Source organism: Heteronotia binoei, chromosome 5 (assembly GCF_032191835.1).
Source record: "Heteronotia binoei isolate CCM8104 ecotype False Entrance Well chromosome 5, APGP_CSIRO_Hbin_v1, whole genome shotgun sequence".
NCBI classification, from domain to species: Eukaryota; Metazoa; Chordata; class Lepidosauria; order Squamata; family Gekkonidae; genus Heteronotia; species Heteronotia binoei.
This window is the reverse complement of record NC_083227.1, coordinates 12,935,356-12,957,495: the sequence shown is the minus strand read 5'-3', so window position 1 is coordinate 12,957,495 and position 22,140 is coordinate 12,935,356. Positions and strand designations below refer to the sequence as shown.

The 22,140-nt window shown below is 49.8% G+C and overlaps 1 protein-coding gene across 6 annotated transcripts in view; it reads left to right on the top strand.

The window, feature by feature from the left end:
• Positions 1-22,140, top strand: part of LOC132571063 (zinc finger protein 883-like) — a 661,721-nt gene that overhangs the window by 60,453 nt on the left and 579,128 nt on the right. For 3 of the 6 annotated variants that reach the window (XM_060237708.1, XM_060237707.1, XM_060237706.1), the window contains one exon: positions 1,487-3,966. The exons of the other annotated variants lie outside the window; for them this stretch is intronic. In XM_060237708.1, the coding sequence (XP_060093691.1) occupies positions 1,487-3,198 (1,712 nt within the window). In that variant the 3' untranslated portion in view covers positions 3,199-3,966. Of the gene's footprint in view, positions 1-1,486; positions 3,967-22,140 lie in introns of those variants that run through there. 6 annotated transcript variants of the gene reach the window in all.

Below are 22,140 nucleotides of genomic sequence, written 5' to 3'. Positions count from 1 at the left end.
AAATCCAATAAATTAATTAATAAACATCTTTAGTAAAATTCCATTAGCAGCTAGCAATCATTTAACTTAAGTTCTAGTCCTTAGGGGTGGCAGTATATATTGTCTATGGGTTGTAGGATTTAAAATCATATTCAGTCTTAGGTGCTGATAAGGTGCAGAAGTCAATGCAGTTAATAAGTGCAGTTGGTAAGGTGCGGTTGGTAGAATGCTGGTTATTTGCAATCTGTAACCTGCATCATTTATTGAGAGAAACTCAGTGCCTTGCGGCTTCATTTCTGAGAAGCCCCTCTGAACAAGATACTTTAGTACAGTGGTGGCCAAACTGAGGCTCGGAAGGTATATGTGGCTCTTTCATGCATATTGTATAGCTCTCAAAGCCCCCACCACCCCATCGGTCAGACTGGAGAAGGCATTTCTCTCTTTAAAACTTCTCCAAGCCAGCTGGGGGCTTGAGAATGCACTTAAAGTTAAAGTTGCTTTCTTTCCACCTCTCCTCCCTCCCCCTTTCTATTTCCTTCCAGTTTGGTGTAGTAGTTAAGTGTGCAGACTCTTATCTGAGAGAGCCGGGTTTGATTCCCCACTCCTCCACTTACACCTGCTGGGATGGCCTTGGGTCAGCCATAGCTCTGGCAGAGGTTGTCCTGGAAAGGACAGCTGCTGTGAGAGCCCTCTCAGCCCCACCCACCTCACAGGGTGTCTGTTGTGAGGGGAGGAACGGAAAGGAGATTGTAGGCCACTGAGCCTCTGTCTTTGAAAGAGCAGCTGCGGTGAGAGCCCTCTCCAGCCCCATCCACCTCACAGGGTATCTGTTGTGGGGGAAGGAAGATAAAGGAGATTTTGAGCCACTCTGAGACTCTGTCCTTGAAAGGGCAGCTGCTGTGAGAGCCCTCTCCAGCCCCACCCACCTCACAGGGTGTCTGTTGTGGGGGAGGAAGGGAAAGGAGATGGCAGGCCGCTCTGAGCCTCTGTCCTTGAAAGGGCAGCTGCTGTGAGAGCCCTCTCAACCCCACCCACCTCACAGGGTGTCTGTTGTGGGGGAGGAAGGGAAAGGAGATGGCAGGCCGCTCTGAGCCTCTGTCCTTGAAAGGGCAGCTGCTGTGAGAGCCCTCTCAGCCCCACCCACCTCACAGGGTATCTGTTGTGGGGGAGGAAGATAAAAGAGATTGTGAGCCGCTCTGAGATTTAGAGCGGAGGGTGGTATGTAAATCCAGTGTCTTTTCTTTCCTTCCTTCCTTCCTTTCTTCCCTCCCTCCTTGCAGCTCTCAAACATCTGGCATTTATTCTATGTGGCTCTTACATTAAGCAGGTTTGGCCGCCCCTGCTTTAGTACAATATAAACTATCACAGGCCTAGATGACCAACAAAGGCCTTTGAAAGTGTGCCTTGGCACCAAGCCTTTGAATTCTTGCACTCTCTGCCACAGTTCATTCTCTAATGTTCCTGTTGCATTTTTCACCGTGTCCTGACAAGTGTCTCTTTCTTTCAGCCAGGGGTATGCAGAGAATTCAGGGAGAGGTGAAAAAATATAAACGCCTGGAGTGTGGGAAAAGGTTCCGTTGGAGTGACAACCTTACTTCCCATCAAAGAATTCACACAGGGAAGAAAACATATAAGGAGTACGGCAACAGCTTCCATCAGAGTGGAAGGCCAACTTCCCAACGGAGAAATCATAAATGGGAGAAACCATATAAATGCCTCAAATGTGGGAAGAATTTCAAGCATAGTGGAAGCCTTAGGTATCATTTCAGAGTTCACACCGGAGAGAAACCATATAAATGTCTGGAGTGTGGGAAAAGCTTTCGGCGGAAGACTGATCTAACTACCCATCGAAGAATTCACACAGGGGAGAAACCATATAAATGCCTGAGGTGTGGGAAAGCCTTTAGTCACAAGAGAAGCCTTTTGTATCATTGCAGAATTCACACAGGAGAGAAACCATACAAATGTCTGGAGTGTGGAAGAAGTTTTCCACGGAAGGATTCTTTAACTTTCCATCAAAGAATTCACACAGGGGAGAACCCATATAAATGCATGCAGTGTGGAAAGTGCTTTAGTAGCAGAGGAGGCCTTACGGCCCATCAGAGAATTCACACAGGAGAGAAACCCTATATATGCCTGGTATGTGGAAAAGGCTTTCCACGGAAGGATTCTTTAACTTTCCATCAAAGAATTCACACAGGAGAGAAACCATTTAATTGCTTGGAATGTGGAAAAAGCTTTAGTAGCAAAGGAAGCTTTACTTACCATAAAAGAATTCATACAGGGGAGAAACCATATAAATGTCTGGAGTGTGGGAAAGGCTTTCGACAGAAGTTCGTATTAACTTTCCATCAAAGAATTCATACAGGGGAGAAGCCATATAAGTGCCTGGAGTGTGGGAAATGCTTTAGTCGCAAGATAAACCTTACTAACCATGACAGAATTCATACAGGAGAGAAACCATATAAGTGCTTGGAGTGTGGGAAAAGCTTTCGAAAGAATATACTAGCTTTCCATCAAAGAATTCACACAGGGGAGAAGCTATATCAATGTTTTCAGTGTGAGAAAGGCTTCTTTCACAAGATAAGCCTCACAGTTCATCAACGCATTCACACAGGAGACAAACTATTTATATGCCTGGAATGTGGAAAAAGCTTTCCACGGAAGGTTGCTCTAACTTCACATCAAAGAATTCATACAGGGGAGCAACCATATAAATGCCTGGAGTGCGATAAAGGCTTCTTTCACAAGCGAAGCCTTACGAACCATGAAAGAATGCACACGGGGGAGAAACCATTTATATGCCAAGAATGTGGGAAAAGTTTTCGACGGAAGGATACTCTAACTTTCCATGAAGGAATTCACACAGGGGAGAGACCATACAAATGCATGGAGTGTGGGAAAAGCTTTCGACGGAAGAATGATCTAACTACCCATCAAAGAATTCACACAGGGGAGAAGCCATATAAATGCATGGAGTGTGAAAAAGGCTTTCGACGGAAGTATGATCTTACTTTCCATCAAAGAATTCACACAGGTGAGAAACCATATAAATGCATGGAGTGTGGAAAAGGCTTCAGTTCCAAGAGTAGCCTTACATACCATGAAAGAATTCACACAGGGGAGAAACCATATAAATGCCTGGAGTGTGGGGAAAGCTTTGGACAAAAGGGTAAACTTAATTCTCATCAACGAATTCACACTGGGGAGAAAGCGTAGAAATGTCAGGAGTGTGGAAAGGCATTCCATCGAAGAAAAGTAGATTAGGACATTAGAATACAACCTGATTTGTGTGATAAGAATGCTGTGTTGAACCATTCTGTTTCGGTAGAAAACAGAAAGATTCCTGTCTAGATATCTAAGAAGTGAGCCGTGACTCATGAAAGATCACCTGCCACAAATTTAGTTAGTCTTTCAGGTGCAACTAGGCTTCTGCTCTTTTATACTGCTATAGATAGACTTAACATGGCTACCCATTGCATTCACTTTCACACCTGTGGAATGCTAGAATTGTGGGAGTTTTCCTCTTCTTGTGCACGAGTAAATTGTTCCGTGTGTTTTGCTCGCAGTCCCACCCATTATCTTTCCACAGATGAGCAAAGCAGTTGCAATAGATTGTACTGAGAGAAGGAGCCACAGAGCTCCGTAGACCTTGAGCCCTGAAAGACTTGGTCAGTAATAACCAGCGCCTTGACATAAACCGAAAAACTGAGCAGTCTCCAGAGGAACAACTCTGATATGTGTCAGATGCATTCTGTGCCTCACTCCAAATAGTAACCAAGGTGTGACGTTCTGTACCAGACGGAGATTCTGACTTCAAGGGTGGACCCATGTTGAGTGTATTACGGTAGACTGGCTGCCTGGATACTGTGGCTTAGATTTTCATTGTGTTTATCGATTCTATTTTGAGTACTGGTGCCTCTGATATTCCCTGTATTTTGAGGAGAATCAAGTGTTTTGCTTCAATAAACTGTATACTTAGTTAAATTACTGGATCTGAGTGTCTTACTGGTTCAACGTGGCCATTTGGGGCTAAAAGGGCAACAGAGTCACTGGGATTAACTAGGACTACTGATGGCACTTGGGTTTTGGCCATTGAGAAGAAGAAGATATTGGCTTTATATCCCGCCCTCCACTCCGAAGAGTCTCAGAGTGGCTCACAATCTCCTTTCACTTCCTCCCCCACAACAGACACCCTGTGAGGTGGGTGGGGCTGGAGAGGGCTCTCACAGCAGCTGCCCTTTCAAGGACAGAGGCTCAGAGCGGCCTACAATCTCCTTTTCCTTCCTCCCCCACAGCAGACACCCTGTGAGGTGGGTGGGGCTGGAGAGGGCTCTCCCAGCAGCTGCCCTTTCAAGGACAGAGGCTCAGAGCGGCCTACAATCTCCTTTCCCTTCCTCCCCCACAACAGACACCCTGTGAGGTGGGTGGGGCTGGAGAGGACTCTCCCAGCAGCTGCCCTTTCAAGGACAACCTCTGCTAGAGCTATGGCTGACTCAAGGCCATGCTAGCAGGTGCAAGTAGAGGAGTGGGGAACCAAGCCTGGTTCTCCCAGATAAGAGTCCGCACACTTAACCACTACACCAAACTGGCTCTCCAGTTTGTGACGCAGTATCGGACTGGATGAGGCACTGGCCTGATCCAACATGGCTTCTCTTTCGTTCTGATTTACTTCCCCCAACTTTCAACGCAGAGGTATCTGAGAATGGGGCGGGTGCAGAAGACAGCGAGGATGATCACGGGCCTGGAGATCAAGAAGCCCTTTGAGGAAAGGCTGAGGGACTTGGGGAACGTTTAGTCTGGAGAAGAGGAGGTTGAGGGGGGTACAGGATTGCTCTCTCTTAAATATTTGAAAGGCTGCCCCTTAGAGGAGGGGGGCAGGAAGCCGTTCCTGTTGGCGGCAAAAGAGAGGACGCACAATAATGATTTTGAATTAAAGGCGGGAAGGTACTGGTGAGATATTAGGAAAAACTTTTTACAGGAAGAGTTGTTCAATAGTGCAATCAGCTACCTAGGAAAGTGATGCGCTCCCCCTCATTGCCAATCTTTAAGCAGCGGCTGGACAAACATGTTTCAGGGACGCTCTAGGCTGATCCTGCACTGAGCAGGTGGTTGGACTAGATCAGGGGTCCTCAAACTTTTAAAATAGGGGGCCAGTTCACTGTCCCTCAGACTGTTGGAGGGCCGGACTGCCGTTACTGTACAAGGCCGCGGGCCGTCAGTTCTCCGTCTTCTGCATCTCTCTCCCTTCCCCACACCACATACCCCGGCCTGGGAACTCACCTCACCTCGGTATCACCTCACACTCTATCTCCGCTGCCTCAGCCCAGTGCCGGAAGTGTGCATTGCTAACGCGAGTTTAGGTCGAACGTCACTTCTGGTCTGATTTTGCCATAACCCGGCGGGCCGCATAAACGTCCTCAGCGGGCCGCATCTGGCCCACGGGCCGTAGTTTGAGGACCCCTGGACTAAATCCTGTACAGCAGCGGTCCCCAACCTTTTTGGCTTCAGGGACTAGTTTTATGGAAAACAGTTTTTCCATGGAACAGAGGTGAGGGGGGGGGAGTGGGTGGGATGGTTTCAGGGTGATACAATTGTGCACTTTATTTCTACTACTACATTGTAATATATAATGAAATAATTATACAAGTCACGGCCCGGTTGCTAACAGGCCACGGACCAGGACCGGTCCACGGCCCGGGGGTTGGGGAACTCTGCTGTACTGCCCCTTAAACTTTGTGATTCAAAAAGAGATCAGCTATGTTCAGTGGAGGACCTGACTTTTGAGGTCCCACATGTACAATCTTATCTCCTATGTATTTTACAGGGGTTTTTTAAATGCTAAGCAGAGAAGAAGACTGCAGATTTATACCCCGCCCTTCTCTCTGAATCAGAGACTCAGGGCAGCTTGCAATCTCCTATGTCTTCTCCCCCCCCACAACACACACCCTGTGAGGTAGGTGGGGCTCAGAGGGCTCTCACAGCAGCTGCCTTTTCAAGGACAACTCCTGCGAGGGCAGTGGCTGACCCAAGGCCATTCCAGCAGCTGCAAGTGGAGGAGTGGGGAATCAAACCCGGTTCTCCCAGATAATAGTCCACGCACTTAACCACTACACCAAACTGGCTCTCTACACTACACCAGAGAAGGCTTCACTCTGGAATTCTGTCTGCATCCTTTTGGAAGAGAACTGCACCCAATACTCCAGGTGCAGACTAGGACATCTTGCAGTTTGGATGTTATGCATCTGTTGATATGCTCCAAGATCACATTAGCCTTTTTTGTTAACAGCTTCACACTGGCTGCTCATGTTTAACTTATGGTCCAGCTGTATGTTTAACTCATGTTTAACTTATGGTCCCCCAAGATCTTGTTCATACACACACTGCTACCCAGACGTGTATCCCCCATCCAGTGTACGTTACCAAGATACAGAACTCGGCACTTAACCTTGTTAAATTGCATTCTGTTCACAACCACCCACTTTTCCAGTGTGTTCGGATCTCATTGCATTCTATATCTTCTGGTGTGTTCGCTAAAAAGGTAAAGGTAGTCCCCTTTGCAAGTACCAGTCGTATCCGACTCTGGGGTGACGTTTTCACAACGTTTTCATGGCACTTTTTATGGGGCGGTTTGCCATTGCCTTCCCCAGTCATCTACACTTTCCCCCCCAGCAAGCTGGGGACTCATTTTACCAACCTCGGAAGGATGGAAGGCTGAGTCAACCTGGAGCCGGCTATCTGAACCCAGCTTCTGCTGGGATCGAACTCAGGTTGTGAGCAGAGAGTTCAGACTGCAGCTTTAACACTCTACGCCATGGGGCTATAAAAAGGTAGTCCCCTGTGCAAGCACCAGTCGTTTCCGACTCTGGGGCGACGTTGCTTTCACAATGTTTTCATGGCACTTTTTATGGGGCAGTTTGCCATTCCCTTCCCCAGCCATCTACACTCCCCCCCCCCCCCCCCAGCAAGCTGGGGACTCATTTGATCAACCTCGGAAGGATGGAAGGCTGAGTCGACCTGGAGCCGGCTACCAGAACTGCTGGGATCAAACTCAGGTCATGAGCAGAGTTTCTTCTTCTGCTGGGATCGAACTCAGATTGTGAGCAGAGTTTAGGACTGCAGTACTGCAGCTTTACCACTCTGCGCCATGGGGCACTTTAGGTGCGTTCGCTACTCCTCCGACTTTGGTATCATCTGCTGTGTCCATCTAATCCAGCATCCTGTCTCGCACGGTAGCCACCCATCTCCTCTGGATGGCTAACAACAGGGCATAGAGGCTGGGGCAGGGGTAGGAAACATTGGCTCTCCAGATGTTTTTTGCCTACAACTCCCATCAGCCCCAGCCATTGGCCATGCTGGCTGGGGCTGATGGGAGTTGTAGGCAAAAAACATCTGGAGAGCCAACGTTTCCCACCCCTTCTCCTGAGGTTGCCTCCTGGCTCTGGGATTCAGAGCCTCTGAATGTGGAGGTTCCCTTTGGACACCATAGCCATTGATATCAATGGCTTTGGTGATCAAGGAGTATACGCAAAATGGTGGAAAATGCAAAAAAATACCCAAACAAGAGGACTTTGTTCAGAAGTTCTTAGAGACGGCAGAAATGGACTTAACTTTCTATAAAACTAACAGAAGGAAATAGACAAGATAACAAGAAGACCTTGCGGCAACGGTATGATTGGTTGGATATAGCATTAGTTTGGAATTTGAGGAAATTAAGTGGCAACATATTTGTATATAAGATTAGTACCGTATATTGTACTGAATCAGGTGGTGCAATTATAAGAACTGTGTCTTTGCAAGCCAAAAGAAAGAGTTATAAAGTGACAGAATGATATAAGAGACAAAACGGAAAATATAAATTTTAAATGATGCACAGATGGTGAATGAATAGAATTAGATATTTTGTAAAAAAGAAAGAAAATGTAAACAAAAGAGGCATCTGCTCTCCCCCTCCACTGATGGACCTCAGCTCCATATTTTTATCCAATCCCCTCTTAAAGCTGGCTATGCTTGTAGCCGCCACACCTCCTGTGGCAGTGAATTCCACATGTTAATCACACTTTGGGTGAAGAAATACCTCCTTTTATCCGTTCTAACCCGACTGCTCAGCAATTTCATTGAATGCCCACGAGTTCTTCTATTGTGAGAAAGTGAGAAAAGGACTTCTTTCTCCACTTTCTCCATTCCATGCATAATCTTGTACACCTCTATCATGGCACCCCGTAGTCGACATTTCTCCAAGCTAAACAGCCCCAAGCATTTTAACCTTTCTTCATAGAGGAAGTGTTCCAACCCTTGAATCATTCTAGTTGCCCTTTTCTAGACTTTTTCAATGCTATAATATCCTTCCTGAGCGAAGACAAAAATGTGTGAGCTGGAGGCTCAACATCTGTGAGCTAGCTCACGCTCACTCAGCCTAGAGGGCACACTGCTCTGGGGCCATCTTTTCTGAGCGAAGACAAAAATGTGTGAGCTGCAGGCTAAAGAACTGTGAGCTAGCTCACGCTCACTCAGCTTAGAGAAGAAGATGATATTGGATTTACGGTATATCCCGCCCTCCACTCAGAGTCTCAGAGCGGCTCACAATCTCCTTTCCCTTCCTCCCCCACAACAGACACCCTGCGAGGTGGGTAGGGCTGGAGAGGGCTCTCCCAGCAGTTGCCCTTTCAAGGACAGAGGCTCAGAGCGGCCTTCAATCTCCTTTACCTTCCTCCCCCACAACAAACACCCTGTGAGGTGGGTGGGGCTGAGAGGGCTCTCACAGCAGCTGCCCTTTCAAGGACAGAGGCTCAGAGTGGCCTACAATCTCCTTTCTCTTCCTCCCCCACAACAAACACCCTGTGAGGTGGGTGGGGCTGGAGAGGGCTCTCCCAGCAGTTGCCCTTTCAAGGAAAGAGGCTCAGAGTGGCCTTCAATCTCCTTTACCTTCCTCCCCCACAACAAACACCCTGTGAGGTGGGTGGGGCTGAGAGGGCTCTCACAGCAGCTGCCCTTTCAAGGACAGAGGCTCAGAGTGGCCTACAATCTCCTTTCTCTTCCTCCCCCACAACAAACACCCTGTGAGGTGGGTGGGGCTGAGAGGGCTCTCACAGCAGCTGCCCTTTCAAGGACAGAGGCTCAGAGTGGCCTTCAATCTCCTTTACCTTCCTCCCCCACAACAAACACCCTGTGAGGTGGGTGGGGCTGAGAGGGCTGTCACAGCAGCTGCCCTTTCAAGGACAGAGGCTCAGAGTGGCCTACAATCTCCTTTCTCTTCCTCCCCCACAACAAACACCCTGTGAGGTGGGTGGGGCTGAGAGGGCTCTCACAGCAGCTGCCCTTTCAAGGACAGAGGCTCAGAGCTGCCTACAATCTCCTTTATCTTCTCCCCCCCCAACAGACACCCTGTGAAATGGGTGGGGTTGAGAGGGCTCTCACAGAAGCTGCCCTTTCAAGGACAATTCCCTTTCAAGGACAATGACCCGAGGCCATTCCAGCAGCTGCAAGTGGAAGAGTGGGGGAATCTAACCCGGTTCTCTAACCCAGACAAGAGTTTGCACACTTAACCACTGCACCAAACTGGCTCTCCAGAGGGCACACTGCTCTGGGGCCATCCTTCCTGAGCGAAGACAAAAACGTGTGAGCTGGAGCTCACGCTCACTCAGCCTAGGGGGAGCTCTGCTCTCGACCCCTCCCTCTCCCGATGCATTTGCCACTCCACATCTTTGCACTGAAACCCAGAAATCTGCAGAGTTGGCGGTGGAGGGGGGGGAGGGGGGTGTCAGCCGGGAAGGAGCATTGCCCCGCCCGCTTGGCTTCTTGCAGAGGTGGGTTCCCGGGGGCGTCGCGCCTGCGCTCCTCCAGGCAAGGGAGGCGGTGGGGGCCCGGCGTCACTTCCCCTTGCAGCCTCTCCTGCCCTCGCCCGCTTCTCCGCTCAGATCTGTGCATGCATCAGGCTCCAAGCGCAGGATCTGGTGAGCTGGGATTGCAGGGTTGTGGGGCAGGGGGTCCCTGTGGCGGCGGTGGAGGAAGGGGAGAAGGCTGCAAAAGGCGATCTGGTCGCTGGTTGCCAAAGGAGCTCCGAGGACGGGGGCGGAGGGAGCGGTCCTAGGGTTGCCAATCCCCAGGTGGGGGCAGGGGATCCCCCTGTTTGGAGACCCTCCCCCCCCTTCAGGGACGTCAGAAAGCGGGGGAAGGGGAGGGAAATGTCTGCTGGCAACTCTGTTATTCCCTATGGAGATTTATTCCCATAGAAAATCATGGAGAATTGATCAGCGGGTATCTGGGGCTCTGGGGGGGGGCTGTTTTTTGGGGTAGAGGCACCAAATTTTCAGTATAGCATCTAGTGCCTCTCCCCAAAGTACCCCCCAAGTTTCAAAACGATTGGACCAGGGGGTCCATTTCTATGAGCCCCAAAAGAAGGTGCCCCTGTCCTTCATTATTTCCTATGGAAGAAAGGAATTGAAAAGGTGTGCCGTCCCTTTAAATGTGATGGCCAGAACTCCCTTTGGAGTTCAATTATGCTTGTCACACCCTTGCTCCTGGCTCCACCCCTAATGTCTCCTTGCTCCACCCCAGAGTCTCCTGGCTCCACCCCCAAAGTCCCCAGATATTTCTTGAATTGGACTTGGCAACCCTAAGCGGCCCTTTTGGGGCGCCGACTTTGCTTGGGGTCGGAAAGGAAAAGGAAAGGTCCCCTGTGCAAGCACCAGTCGTTTCCGACTCCTGGGTGACGTTGCTTTCACAGCAGACTTTTTACGGGGTGGTTTGCCATTGCCTTCCCCAGTCTTTTACACTTCCCCGCCAGCAAGCTGGGGACTCGTTTTACCGACCTCGGAAGGATGGAAGGCTGAGTCAACCTGGAGCCAGCGACCTGAATCCAGCTTCTGCTGGGATCGAACTCAGGTCGTGAGCAGAGAGTTCGGACCGCAGTACTGCAGCTTTGCCACTCTGCGCCACGGGGCCACTGCTGGGAGTCGAGCGTGATGGAAATCCACATTGCCTTCCAGCCTCTTCTTCAGCTTTCTGTCGCCTCTATCAGTGGTGGCCACCGGTAGCTCTCCAGATGTCTTTTGCCTACAACTCCCATCAGCCCCAGCCATTGGCCATGCTGGCTGGGGCTGATGGGAGTTGTAGGAAAAAACACCTGGAGAGCTACCGTTGGTCACCCCTGGCCTATATGAATGCAGGGGTGGCCAAGCTGTGGCTCGTTCACACACCATGTGTGGCTCTCAAAGCCCCTGCTGCCCCATTGGCCAGCTCGGAGAAGGCATTTGTCTCTTTAAAACTGCTTCTCCAAGCCAAACCAGCTGGCAGCTTGGAGAATGCATTTCAAGTTAAATCCAAGCGGGCAGCCGTGTTGGTCTAAAGCAGTTGAAGAAAGCAGGAGTCAAGTGGCACCTTTAAGACCAACCCATTTTTATTTAGAACACAAGCTTTCGTGTGCTCTTAAGCATGCTTCATCAGACGAGGAATCCAACACAATGAGCAAAGCCAGACATAGCTGAGCGGAGCCAAACATAGCTGGTAGGCAGTGGCCCAGAATGCAACATAGTACAGATTTAAGAACAAATAACAGTAACGTGAAATTATCTGGTAGGCAGTGGTTTAGAAGGTAAAATGGTACAATGACAGAATAGTAAAATTAACAAATTGAGCAAAGCTTTGATCTGAGTAGCACGAGCATGGGAAAGCAACAAAACAGCAGTATGCAGTAAAATTGACAAATTGAGCAAACCTTTGATCTGAGTAGCATGAGCATGCAAAAGCAACAAAACAGCAGTATGCAGTAAAATTAACAAATGGAGCAAACCTTTGATCTGAGTAGCATGAGCATGGGAAAGCAACAAAACAGCAGTATGCAGTAAAATTAACAAATTGAGCAAAGCTTTGATCTGAGTAGCATGAGCATGCGAAAGCAACAAAACAGCAGTATGCAGTAAAATTAACAAACTGAGCAAACCTTTGATCTGAGTAGCATGAGCATGGGAAAGCAACAAAACAGCAGTATGCAGTAAAATTAACAAATTGAGCAAAGCTTTGATCTGAGTAGCATGAGCATGCGAAAGCAACAAAACAGCAGTGTGCAGCGTAATTAACAAATGGAGCAAACCTTTTATCTGAGTAGCATGAGCATGGGAAAGCAACAAAACAGCAGTATGCAGTAAAACTAACAAACTGAGCAAACCTTTGATCTGAGTAGCATGAGCATGGGAAAGCAACAAAACAGCAGTGTGCAGTAAAATTAACTAATTGAGCAAACCTTTGATCTGAGTAGCATGAGCATACGAAAGCAACAAAACAGCAGTATGCAGTAAAATTAAGAAACTGAGCAAACCTTTGATCTGAGTAGCATGAGCATGCGAAAGCAACAAAACAGTAGTATGTCAAAATGTGAGATTGTCTGTCTAACATGTAAACTTTAACTTTAAAGTTAAAGTTGTTTTCCTTTCACCCCTCTCTCCCTCCCTGATCTCGAACTTCCGGCATTCATGTCTTGTGGCTCTCAAGCATCTGATATTTAGTCTATGTGGCTCTCACATTAAGCAAGTTTGGCCACCCCTGTATTAATGAGACGTCGATATGCATGCGTGCTGCATTGTGAAATGCAATATAGGAGAAGGCCAGGGACATCCTTTTGCTGAGATGGCTGAACGGCACTGGAGACTCAAGAGTACTCTGGGAGCGCAGCCCTGTGCAAAGTCAGGGCCGTAGCCAGGATATCATGTTCGGTGACGGCCTCGGCAGCATTTTTTGTTTGGGGGGGCTCAGGGGGCCATCTGGTTTGGCCCTAAACATTTTCTCTGCTTCTCAAGTAAAGCTACACCCCCCCACTCCCCATTTGTCTAACTCAGTAAACCTTCCAGCTGGCTGCAAGTAGTAGAAGAAGAAGAATTGCAGATTTATACCCTGCCCAATCAGGGCCATCTTAACAGCATTATGAGCCCCGGGCAAAGCAGTGTACTGACCCGCTACGACAACTACTCACAGGAATAAAAATGTAAATGGTTATTAGTACTGCATCATATACAGATTAGCATGGGGCCCCCCTATGCTCATGGGGCCCACAGGTAAGTGCCCATCAGGCCCATGCGTTAAGACAGCCCTGCCGCCCTTCTCTCTGAATCAGAGACTCAGAGTGGCTTACAATCTCCTTTATCTTCTCCTCCGACAACAGACACCCTGTGAGGTGGGTGGGGCTGAGAGGGCTCTCACAGCAGCTGCCCTTTCAAGGACAACCTCTGCCAGAGCTATGGCTGACCCAAGGCCATTCCAGCAGGTGCAAGTGGAGGAGTGGGGAATCAAACCCGGTTCTCCCAGATAAGAGTCCACGCACTTAACTACTACACCAACTGGCTCTCTGCCCCCCCCTTGCCAATCTGAAACCCTTACAGCAGTGCTCCCCAACCTTTTGGGGTCCAGTTTTGCGGAAGACAATTTTTCCAGGGACCAGGGGGAGGGGAGGGGGGGCAATGGATTTTTGGCATGATACAATTGTGCACTTTATTTCTATTAGTTTGGCATGGTGGTTAGGTGTGCAGACTCTTATCTGGGAGAACTGGGTTTGATTCCCCACTCCTCCACTTGCAGCTGCTGGAATGGCCTTGGGTGAGTCATAGCTATCTCAGGAGTTGTCCTTGAAAGAGAGCAGCTTCTGGGGAGAGCTCTCAGCCCCATCCATCTCACAGGGTGTCTGTTGAAGGGGAGGAGATTGTGAGCCACTCTGAGACTGTTGTGGGAAAGGAGATTGTGAGCCGCTCTGATTCTCTGAGATTTGGAGTGGAGGGCAGGATATAAATCCAATGTCGTCGTCTTCTTATTACTACATTGTAATATAATGAAATCATTATACAACTCACAGCCCGGTTGCTAACAGGCCAGGGATCGGTACTGGTTTACAGCCTGGGGGTTGGAGTCCCCTGCCTTACAATAAAATATCGCACTTGTTCAGAGTGGTGGCGAGTGTCGGTGAGCAAAGGGGGCAAATTGGAGGCCCTCCAATGGAGGGGCCATAAAGATGGAAGTGCAGTTTGAATGGAGTGGCCTGCCCCCTCACCCTGGGCCCCATTGTAGCTACAGGCCTGGTGCAAAGTTACATCAGAGTAGCCCCACTGAGATGCATGGAGTGCTGCTGACAACAGCTCGGTTGGGGGATGTACTAAAACTAAGGACAGCGGTTACCCATTGACTATACATTCTTGCCATTGGGTAATGGGTGATTGCCCAGAGGGAATAATGTAAACTAGGCTTGCCCTAAAGAGTGATTGCCCATAGACTCATTTGTTATGAGGACCACATCTGACATTTATGGGCCAGGCCATGTGTATCATAAAATATAATGACAGGTAGCAGAGATATAAACTTTATAAAGGGCACAGACACAATTTAAAACAAAAAAAAACTTAAGAAGAAGATATTGGATTTATATCCCGCCTTCCACTCCGAAGAGTCTTAGAGCGGCTCATAATCTCCTTTACCATCCTCCCCCACAGCAGACACCCTGTGAGGTGGGTGGGGCTGGGAGGGCTCTCCCAGCAGCTGCCCTTTCAAGGACAATGGCTCAGAGCGGCCTATAATCTCCTTTCCCTCCCCCACAACAGACACCCTGTGAGGTGGGTGGGGCTGGAGAGGGCTCTCACAGCAGCTGCCCTTTCAAGGACAGAGGCTCAGAGCGGTCTACAACTCCTTTCCCTTCCTCCCCCACAACCGACACCCTGTGAGGTGGGTGGGGCTGGAGAGGGCTCTCACAGCAGCTGCCCTTTCAAGGACAGAGGCTCAGAGTGAACTATAATCTCCTTTCCCTTCCTTCCCCACAACAGACACCCTGTGAGGTGGGTGGGCCTGAGAGTGCTCTCACAACGGCTGCCCTTTCAAGGACAACCTCTGCCAGAGCTATCTATGGCTGACCCGAGGCCATGCTAGCAGGTGCAAGTGGAGGAGTGGGGAATCAAACCTGGTTCTCCCAGATAAGAGTCTGCACACTTAACCACTACACCAAACTGGCTCTCCAGTTAGCACTCGTTGGTCTTAAAGGTGCTTTCTTTGTATCTCTCCCATGGGATTCAGGGAACTGGGCAAAGGTAGCTCCGGCTCTTTCCTTTTTCCCCCAGGGGACCAGGATGCTTACAGACTGCTTGTGCTTAAAACAAAAAAGAATTAGAATTCTGGGGGAAGACCAACAGGAGCCAGTGAGATTCCATGATTCTTTTTTTTGGGGGGGGGGGGGGAGGGTGGGGGGGAACTAGTCCAGGGGTGGTCAAACTTGCTTAATATATGAACCACATAGACCAAGTGTCAGATGTTTGAGAGCCGCAAAACATTAATGTCAGATGCTTGAGAGCTGGAAGAAGGAAGGAAGGATTCATAGAATCATAGAGTTGGAAGGGACCTCCAGGGTCATCTAGTCCAACCCCCTGTACAATGCAGGAAACTTACAAACACCTCCCCCTTAAATTCACAGGATCTTCATTGCTGTCAGATGGCCATCTAGCCTCTGTTGAAAAACCTCCAAGGAAGGAGAGCCCACCACCTCCCAAGGAAGCCTGTTCCACTGAGGAATCGCTCTAACGGTCAGGAAGTTCTTCCTAATGTTGAGCCGGAAACTCTTTTTGATTTAATTTCAACCCATTGGTTCTGGTCCTACCTTCTGGGGCCACAGAAAACAATTCCACACCATCCTCTAGATGACAGCCCTTCAAGTACTTTGAAGATGGTGATCCTATCACCTCTCAGCCTCCTCCTCTCCAGGCTAAACATCCCCAGCTCCTTCAACCTTTCCTCCTAGGACTTGGTCTCCAGACCCTTCACCATCTTCGTCGCCCTTCTCTGGACCCGTTCCAGCTTGTCTATATCCTTCTTAAAATGTGGTGCCCAAAACTGAACACAAGACTACAGGTGAGGTCTTACCAGAGCAAAGTAAAGTGATACCATCACATCACATGATCTGGACAGTATACTTCTGTTGATACCGCCCAAAATTGCATTTGCCTTTTTAGCCACATGGAAGAGATGCGGGGCAGGAGAAAGGTCTCACCAGTCCCCCCTGCTCTTTTTGGGGCTCTCATTTACCTTAAAAATTAACCCCGAGGACAGACAGAGCCAAAGGAATAAGAGGCTAAGCTTGTAATATCTCTAAGAGCCAAACAGAGGTACTTAAAAAAAAGGTAGCATACTTAAAATATCTTGGTATGTAATGTAGCAAAATGATATTTAACCCAGTCTACAAACCAAAAGAAGCACTTTTGTTATCTCCATTCCCATCTTCAGGCCTTTTGTGGTAGAAAATGCCCAGCAGGAACTTATTTGCATATTAGGCCACACCTGCTGATGTCACCATTGTTTCACATAAGCCTTTTTTGTAGAAAAAGCTCAGCAGGAACTCATTTGCATGTTAGGCCACACACCCTGACAACTGCGTTCCTGTGTGTTCCTGCTAAAAAAAAAAGCCCTGCCCATTTTTCTTCGTGTCATTTTACTGTCTGTGTCTCTTCTCCCCCCCAGAGAGAAACCTCTCTTCACAGCCAAGGGAATAAAGGCGTCTTTTCACAGATGGAGCTGACTCAATGGAAAGGGCAGGAGATGGAAGAGCAGAACCCAGAAGGATTTGGAACTGGCAGGACAGCAAGCAAAGGCCCCCTTCTCCTCCAGGCTGAGAGTGATGTTGCATTCTGGGAAAGAGCTGTGCCAGAGACCCTGACTGAGGACACCATGACCTTAGATGTACACTGCCAACACTTCCGGCAGTTTTGCTACTATGAAGCTGATGGGCCCCGAGAGGTTTGCAGCCAGCTCCATGGACTTTGCAGCCAATGGATGAAGCCAGAGAGGCACACCAAGAAGCAGATCCTGGACCTGGTGATCCTGGAGCAGTTCCTGGCTATCCTGCCCCAGGAAATGCAGTGCTGGGTGAGAGGATGCGGGCCAGAGACCAGTTCCCAGGCGGTGGCCCTGGCTGAAGGTTTCCTCCTGAGTCAAGCAGAGGAGAAGAGGCAGGCAGAACAGGTGAGTGAATTCCCTTCTGTTATTTCCAATTCAAGCAACAATATCATAAAAGGTCCCTAAGAGATATTAGCCCAAATGTTAAATCATCCAAAAGGGACATCCCTCAGCAGCCTCTTCTACTGCAAAATTTCTGATCCCTCCAGATAACTCGTCAAATCAGTTGATAAAAGGGTGAAGAGTCTGGGAGCAAGTTAGGATGTATTTCTTGGTCCCCAGGACTGAACAGGGATATTGGTTTTTTATCTCATTACATATGCCAAACCCACTCTCAGTGAGTATAGCTAGACATCCACGGTATTCAAATATATTTCTCTTTTATAATAGGAGGAGGAGATTGCAAACAGCAAGCCTTTATTGGCATAAAACAGATTTAGCAGTAAAATAGCAATATAAATAATATAAAATCCTAAATTATAGAGTACATAGGGAGCTAAAATACATTAAATAAGTAAAATAATAATAATATAAATAATAATAATAATAATAAAATAATAATAATATAAAATCCTAAATTATAGAGTACATAGGGAGCTAAAATACATTATATAAGTAAAATATATATGAGTCGAGTTTAGCCAAATTAAATAATTAAAACAAATAAAATGTGGTCATTCCAGAACCATTCTCTGTCGTATTTCCATGGCCTGTTGGAGAAATCTAGCCACCATTAAAGTTACCTCAGTGCAAGTGTCATTTAAAAGTTTGTGGACTCTAAAAAATTCTGGTCTTTTATAATAGCGTCTCAAAATAATGTTTTATATTGACGTACTCAAATAAGGGATATGGGCTATTTATCTCATTACATATCCTTAACCCATTTTCGTTTTATGTATTCTTGTTTTCTAATGGCAGACTAGAACAATGTTTATAATGTATAGATCGATGTTGATAAGTAAATTAGGTGGACTACAACTAGGAAATACATGTCCTTTTGTGATTTACCCAGATTTGCAGAAACACCAACTGTCAGGAAACTTTTATTACCTTTTATAGCTATCTGGACCAAATGGCCAAGCCACGCTGTTTTATCACGTGATGACAGTCAGTTTGCCCTCTTAATCAACAAACTGCATCAACAACAAACTTAACCAGCAAACTGTATTTCAGACCACTGTGCCTGATCCCCCTCGTCTGGTGAAGTGTGCTTAGAGAGCACACGAAAGCTTACGTTCTGAATAAAACTTGGTCGGTCCAAAAGGTGCGACTTGACTCCTGAGGAGGTTAGATAAAAATATGGAGCAGAGGCCCATCAGTGGCTATTAGCCACAGTGTGTGTGTGTGTGTGTGTGTATTTTTTTTTGGCCACTGTGTGACACAGAGTGTTGGACTGGATGGGCCATTGGCCTGATCTAACATGGCTTCTCTTGTGTTCTTATGTGACACAGAGTGTTGGACTGGATGGGCCGTTGGCCTGATCCAACATGGCTTCTCTTACGTTCTTATGTGACACAAGGTGTTGGACTGGATGAGCCATTGGCCTGATCCAACATGGCTTCTCTTACGTTCTTATGTGACACAGGGTGTTGGACTGGGTGGGCCATTGGCCTGATCCAACAGGGCTTCTCTTACATTCTTATGTGACACAGGGTTTTGGACTGGATGAGCCATTGGCCTGATCCAACAGGGCTTCTCTTATGATCTTCTTCGTGGTCTCTGTGCATCACACTTGTGGGATACTGCGCCTGCGCGGGTCCCCGATCGGTATCTGTAAGAAAGCCCGGGAATTTTCCGCGGTCGGCGCCACTGGGCATGCGCAGGCGTCCCATTGCGCACGCCCAACGGCGCCACCGCGGTAATCCCGCCAGTTCCTTTCTGACCGCTGCGCGAAGAAGCTGCGTTTTCATCGTGTTCCCGGTCGGTGAGCTTCGGGGTTTTTCACCCTTTTTTCCCCCTTAGCCTCTGTATATATATTAGCCTGTTTATTGTTTTTCTTAGAATAGCAGTTAGTTCTTAGTAGTTAGCTAGTTAGTTAAAAAAAAAAAAAAAAAGTTGTTTTTTCTCAGGGTGCGTGTCGCGGGGTTTGTCCTCCGGGACTCCCCCCCCTCCCCTGCTCCCTAAAATTTTTTCTCCTCTCAGAGGACTCTGAGAGGACCCTCCTAGCGACCACTGTCTATGGACAGTCGCTGGGGTTTCTTCAAGAGGTGCCAGGCCTGCGGGAAGAAGATCGCCCCTCCCGACGGCCATTCCCTGTGCCTTCTTTGTTTGGGAGAGGCGCACCGCGTGGAGACCTGCCCGCACTGCCAGCACTTCTCCAAACAGACAAGGAAGAACAGGGCGGCAAGACTTTCGGCAGCGCTAACCGCCTCGGCACTGAGACCTCCAGTTTCGGCTTCGGTACCGAAAATGGCAAACGCCCAACTGTCGACGGGTCCATCGGTCGATGCCCCCGTAGTCGACACGGGAGCGCCGAGAGATCAGCACTCGGCGAAACGGTCCCTCGAGCTATCGACCGAGAAGCCGTCCAAGAAGCGACGCGAGGAAGCGGGCCGCGAGTCCTCCAAGAAGGAGAAGAGTAAAGAAAAGAAAAAGCGACCTCGCTCCTCTCCTCCGCCACCGGACACGGCGGCATCGACCGCCACTGAGCCGCGCAGAAGGGTTCCTCCCTCTCCGCTCCGCAGCCCCTCGACTCCAGCGGTCGGCGCGCATACGTCGCACAGCCCTACAACTCAGCGGGCTAGCGTCCATCGGCCGCGCAGTCCCTCAACTCCGAGGGCTAGCGCTCATCGGCAGCACACCTCGCCGATCCTCGACCCGAGCGCTAAGGGGCAGCACATTCCAGCACCAGAAGCGGAGATCGACCTAACCCGTCGATCCCCTTCGGTGGCCTCTCGTCGGAGGAGCATCGACTCGGCATCGGACGTCGAGCCCCTACCATCGGCTGACGAGGCGACGCCTGCAGCGCCCAAGCGACCGAGACAAGGGGACCCGTCGGTCGAGCGCGTGAGGCGAACCGACCCATCGGTCGAGCGCGTGAGACGGAGGGACCCATCGGCCGACCCGCGCCGCTTCCCATCTATGCCCCCCTGGGAACAGCACAGATGGCAGCCTTCGTATCCCTGCTGCCCGCCTTACCACTGGTACCAGCCACCGGAACACCAGGAATGGGAGCGTCGGTCCGATACGTCCTCCTTCTCTAGGACATCACACCGACCCAGGCAACCATCGGCATCACTCTCGATCCCGCCGGAGGAACGCGCCGCCGCGATAGACCCCCCGACCCGACCGCTGACGCCGCTCCAGCAGAGGGAGCCAACACCACCTCTGTCGACACACTCGGACTGTGAAGAGTCCGAGCCATCGGGTTCGGAGAGCGACGAGGGGAGGACCTGGGAACCCTCGCCCGACCCAAATACTGCGGAGGACCTCCCGGTTTCACCCTCCGAGGACCTGAGCTCCTATGCGGAGATGATCAAGAGGATGGCATCGACCATCGCGTTACCCATCTCGCAACCCAAGCCAGTGGTGGACGATAGCGTCTTCGATATCGTCCAACGCGACGCCTCCACAGCCATAGCCCTACCGATGACCAGGGTCATGTTGCAGGCACTCAAGGACCCATGGAAAAAGCCATCATCGGCACCGGTGTCCTCAAGGAAGTTGGATCACATATACAAGATCCAGGAGGCGGGGGCTGAGTTTTTATTCACTCATCCAACACCCAACTCAGCCATCGTCTCGTCTTCCTCGAGGTCGCGCAAGGTGCATTCTGCCCCCCCTGACAAGGAGGGGAAGAAGCTAGACTCCATGGGCAGGAAGATCTATTCTGCAGCATCCTTGGGTGCCAAGGCCTCCAACTACACAGCCTGCATGGCGAGATATCAATACGCCATGTGGGAACAGTTGTCCCCGCTCCTATCCGCCCTGCCTGAGGACAAAAAAGCGGCTGCCAAGAAACTGCAGCAGGAGGGCCTGAAGGTGGCCAAGCAGCAATTGACAACTGCAAAGCACCTAGTGGACGTCTCTGCCTCACACATCATGTCCGCTATCGCCATCCGCAGGCACTCCTGGCTGAGGTCCACCGCCCTGCAGCAGGACACCAGGGCACTTATCGAGGACCTGCCGTTTGAGGGGGACGGGCTCTTTAGTTCCACTACAGATAACGCCCTGCAGGAACTAGATAAGAACCTTAAGATCTCCAAGAGCCTGGGAGTGCAGGCACCCTCCAGACAGCCCAGGGCTAGACAGTGGAGTAGATCCTGGACTAGGAAACCCTCCCACAAGTCGTCCACAGACCAACAGTGGCGCCCACGCCCTTCGCAGCCCGACAAGCAGGCCTATTCGGGCAATAACACTAACAGGGGGCGCTACACCACCCAGCATTCAGGCAAACCTAAGGGTGCCCGCCCCTCCAAGCAGGGACTTTGACTTTTCTGTCCCACGCATCGTCGCCCCTGCCCGCTGCACCATCCGCCTCCGCCCCTTCCTCCCTGCCTGGGAGCAGGTCTCCTCAGACAGGTGGGCTCTCTCCATCATCAAAGAGGGCTACAAATTAGACTTTGCTCAGATTCCAAACCAGTCCGTGGTGGTTACCACCCCCCCCTCCCCACCGCTGCTGGCAGAGGTGGCCACCCTCCTACAGAAACAAGCCATAGAGGAAGTACCTCCAGAGGACAGTCCCGGGGGTTTCTACTCCCGTTACTTCCTGGTTCCCAAGAGGGACGGGGGACTGAGACCCATCATGGACCTTCGGAATCTGAACAAGTTCATCCTATACCGCAAGTTCCGGATGTCCACACTGCAATCCATCCTGCCCCTCATCAACCAAGGCGATTGGATGGCCACCCTAGATCTCAAGGATGCCTATTTCCACATCAGCATCCACCCAGAGTTCAGACGGTTTCTAAGGTTTGCGGTAGGCCCGCAGCACTTCCAGTTCACGGCCCTACCATTCGGACTTTCCACAGCACCCAGGGTGTTTACAAAAATGATGAGCGTAGTGGCTGCCCACCTCAGGCTACAAGGGGTGATGGTCTTCCCATACATAGACGACTGGCTCCTGGTAGCCAGTTCAAGGGAAAGCCTATCTGCTCACATCACGTCCACGCTACGCCTCCTGGATGCCCTGGGCCTACAGGTCAACCTAGAAAAATCGAAACTCACCCCATCAAGGTCAGTGCAGTTTATAGGAGCAGTGCTGGATACAAACCTGCACCGAGCGTTCTTACCCGCCCAAAGGGCAAA